The 3,882-nt window shown below is 31.7% G+C and overlaps 1 protein-coding gene across 4 annotated transcripts; it reads left to right on the top strand.

Annotated features, from left to right (window-relative positions):
• The first annotated feature begins 2,030 nt into the window (after positions 1–2,030).
• On the top strand, positions 2,031–3,644 carry LOC117578298 (uncharacterized). Of its 4 annotated transcripts, none has more exons than XM_052008799.1 (3): positions 2,031–2,148; positions 2,215–2,302; positions 3,017–3,644. In XM_052008799.1, exon 3 carries the CDS (start codon positions 3,130–3,132, stop codon positions 3,436–3,438), a length of 309 nt encoding a protein of 102 aa, XP_051864759.1. In that variant the 5' UTR covers positions 2,031–2,148; positions 2,215–2,302; positions 3,017–3,129; the 3' UTR covers positions 3,439–3,644. The 4 variants fall into 4 exon arrangements, with proteins under 4 accessions (XP_051864759.1, XP_034119632.1, XP_051864758.1 ...); XM_034263741.2 differs by having other exon boundaries at positions 3,034–3,642; XM_052008798.1 differs by having other exon boundaries at positions 2,035–2,153.
• The last annotated feature ends 238 nt before the right edge of the window (positions 3,645–3,882 follow it).

The following is a 3,882-nucleotide window of genomic DNA, read 5'->3' as shown; positions in this document are numbered from 1 at the left end:
AAAAAAAGATTGTGCTATTTTTAATTTCACAGCTGTAAACTTTTTCGACAAATGTTAAACAGAATTTTATAATAATTAAACAAAGCCTTTACGTAAAGGACAATTTGTAGATTTTATAACAATTAAATAAAGCCTTTGACTAATGGACAATTTGTGTTGGAATATCTCCGCATAAACATCAGAGCAACAATTTGACAAACAATTCTCATGGCATTTTGGCCCACTGTGCAACAGCCGGGGGGAGCAATGATTGAAAACATTGTCACCGTGTGTTGAAGAGCTGCGACAATTAACGCTAATTCGACGTCGTCATCGTCATCGTCTGCGCCAATTGCTAGCAGGTGAATTGTGGAATGCAAGGCGAAGAGAGAAGAAAAGCGAAAGAGAGGGAAGGGGACAATCATTGGTGCAATGCGCCTCGTTTATGTAATGAGGATCGTGGCCATTGTAGACAAGACACGATCTCCATCTTCATCTTCAACTTCAGCTTCAGTCTGCGGCGTCGCGTTATTAGGCATTATTATTCATTATTCAGTTATTCATTCAGTTATTCATTATTCATGTACTACGAAGACTGATATCATCAGTTTTCGAATGCCACCTCTCTTTTTTCTGTCTGGGACGTCATTAGTTGTCCCCGTCGACTAAAGTTTTGATCAATTGTAGCACTGCGAACAGTGGTTAAAAAACATTGCGTTGATCTGGGTCAAGTGATGTTGAATGAATGCATAACGCCGCAGTCCAAGAGCCGATTAGCGACACTTGCAACGCACCCCGAAAATAAGAAAAAAAAAAAGCAACACAATTATGATTCACATACCACAAAAAAAAATGTGTACGAAAATAGTTTCAACTATTTAAAGTTCAGTTAAGCTTCCAATGACGTAATTCCGACACGAGTTGGGAATTGGGCACAACTGTGGATTGTCTCTCTTTGGGAAGAAGGAAAATGATCTGAAATTAAGTTCAATTATATTTTCGCAGCTGGATTATTGCCGAATTCTAATTTACATATTTGAGAAAATGTTGGAAAACAGATCAAACATAAATATACCAAATTAATATACCGCAAAATACTAAAAAAATATACCAAAGGCTGTATTTAGTATATTGATATAGTGCTGCATTCAAAATATACTATAGAGTGCAACATATACTAGATTATACTTTTCAAATATACCGAATAAATATACCACAAAAATACTAAATATATAGTATAGACTGTCGTTAGTATATTGATGTGTGTCGTACTATATTTATAATATACCATAGAGTGCAAAATATACCAGATTTTGCTTTTAAAATATACCATATTAATATATCGCAAAAATACTTAAAATATACCAAAGGTTATATTTTGTATATTGATATAGCATTACATTCAAAATATACTATAGAGTACAACATATATTAGATCACACTTTTCAAATATACCGAATAAATATACCACAAAAATACTTAATATATATATATATATATAGTAAAGACTGTCTGTAGTATATTGATATACATATGTAGTACTATAATTAAAATATACCATAGAGTGCAAAATATACCAGATTGTGCTTTTAAATTATACCAAATTAATATACAACAAAAATACTTAAAATATACCAAAGCATATATTTTGTATACTGATATAGCATTACATTCAACATATAGCATAGAGTGCAAAATATATCAGATTGTCAGACAAAGCAGATAAGATTTATCTGAGATTTGGCTGATTAAGAATATATATACTTTATAGAGTCAGATGTGCCTCCTTCTGTTAGTCAGTTAGGTAGTTAGTTAGTTATAAAATCAAAACTAATAAAAGTTGCTCATTTCAATTCTTAGACTAAAGGGTCTTTGAGAGTGAAAAAGAAGTTTTTATTGGTAAATCAATAATTTAACGAAAAAAGCGAAGAATTTTATATTGAAAGTAGTTTCGATGATTAAAATATCGTAACAAGTTCGATATTTTTTAATTTCGTTGACAACTTTTTGACACTTCTAATCGATTATAAAATAAAAAGTATTTATCAATCCAAGCTGGCTTTGACTTGTTGTAGACGAGCTGATGATGAATTTCAAGTTCTTCCAACAGCCAGCTAATCAATCTAGAATAGGCTTTCACTGAGAGCACAAAGAAAGCCATTAATTCAAGTAAGGTGCGCGATAAAATCACATAAATTCCATTAACATTTCAAATTTGCTTTGTGCACTTTACAGGAATTTGAATAATCGAGAAACCTTCTTCCTTTGTGGAACTTACAACGCTAAAGTCTTAACGATATATCTTCCTTCATATTGAGCGCAGGTAAGTCGAAAAATAATGAAAAAAAAACTAGAGTAGACAAATTTGACTAAATATCAGATTTTTATATCTCCATCTAATGCAATCTTACCGCATATGAATCATAAATTATTCGATTGCATTAAAAATCAAATGCAAATATTATATATATTAGCATATTACGTATACGTATTTATGAAGTATACGTGGCTCTCAATATCAAATATTGAATACAATATTGAATATATGTTATTCAAATAAATAAATAATAAAAAGAAATATTAATAAAATATAAGGTGAAGTTTATTATCTTTATATGAATATTACGTATACGTATATGCATTAATGAAATATTCCAAATTTGAATACTACGTATACGTATATGTATTAATATATAAATATAAATATTCCAAGTTCTAATAATAAGCGTAATATACATAAATATTATTCATATTATTACCTATTATCTACAACTTATTATCTATTATATATTAAATGTTATCTGTTGTATATTACCTATTATTTTTTATCTATTATCTGTTACCTCTTATCTTGTACCCATTATCTGTAGTACTATATTATCTATTATGTATTATCTATTACATATTATATAAGATCTATTATCTTACCTATTAACTACTATTATCTATAATCTATTATCTATTACCTTTTGCATTTCATCTATTATCTACTATTATATATTACCTATTATCTACCATCTATAATCTATTACTTTAGTATTATTATTTCTGCAGCATTTGTGCAAAGTCGTCGCATATTTTGATGTGACTATTGAAAGTCGCATCGTCTGTCTGTTTCTCGTGACCTCGTCTTGCATCATCTACCTCATCATGCCCTACTACACGGGCAGAAGCGACGAGCAGCTGGGCAACACGATGCGTTTGCAGATCAGAGCCTCTATCGCCTGGTCGTCGGAGCGTAATATGGTCGCCAAGTTGACGCCGTTGGTGTGCACTTTGATTGCCGCTGGCTTTGCCTATGGCTATACATCGAAATTCATTGAACCCTGCTCGTATCCGGCGCGCGATGTTTTCTTTTCGCGTTACATCAAGAGCGGATGCACCAAGGCGGAGATGAAGGCATTGGACACCATAAGTATTGGTGTTTTGATCATTTTGCTCACCTACATCGATTTCTAATCGAAAATCCATCTGAATTGTGGCAAAAGAATATGGGAAAGTTGAAGCAAAAAAAGGTTGCTTAACGTATAAATAAATATAGCAATTATACGGATCATTTTCACATCTATCTATGTACATTTCATATTGCCTTAAATTACTAAATTCATATGTTGTTAAGTAAAGTCGAGTACTGAGTGAGTCTACAAATGTTTTAATTTAAAAATGCAATCTAGTTACTAAACGAACCTCGCAATAACTATTCCAAGAAAATCGATTAGCTTGCGTTTTGGCATTTGTTAAATTGACTTGGTTACTCGTAACCGCGAGTAAACATGCAACTATTACAACTACATACAACTGAGAGTACTACTCATGAATTTATTGTGCGCATAAATCTGTAACATTTTGCTACAAACGCTTCCTCGACTCGTGCACCGCAAAGATATGCGACATAAATCAGTA

The sequence above is a fragment of the Drosophila albomicans genome, chromosome X (genome assembly GCF_009650485.2).
Source record: "Drosophila albomicans strain 15112-1751.03 chromosome X, ASM965048v2, whole genome shotgun sequence".
Lineage (NCBI taxonomy): Eukaryota > Metazoa > Arthropoda > Insecta > Diptera > Drosophilidae > Drosophila > Drosophila albomicans.
This window is presented reverse-complemented; position numbering and strand designations above follow the sequence as displayed.

Bases quoted from the DNA above. Each gene is read 5' to 3' on its own strand.
- LOC117578298 (XM_052008799.1), top strand. From the start codon at position 3,130: ATGCCCTACTACACGGGCAGAAGCGACGAGCAGCTGGGCAACACGATG.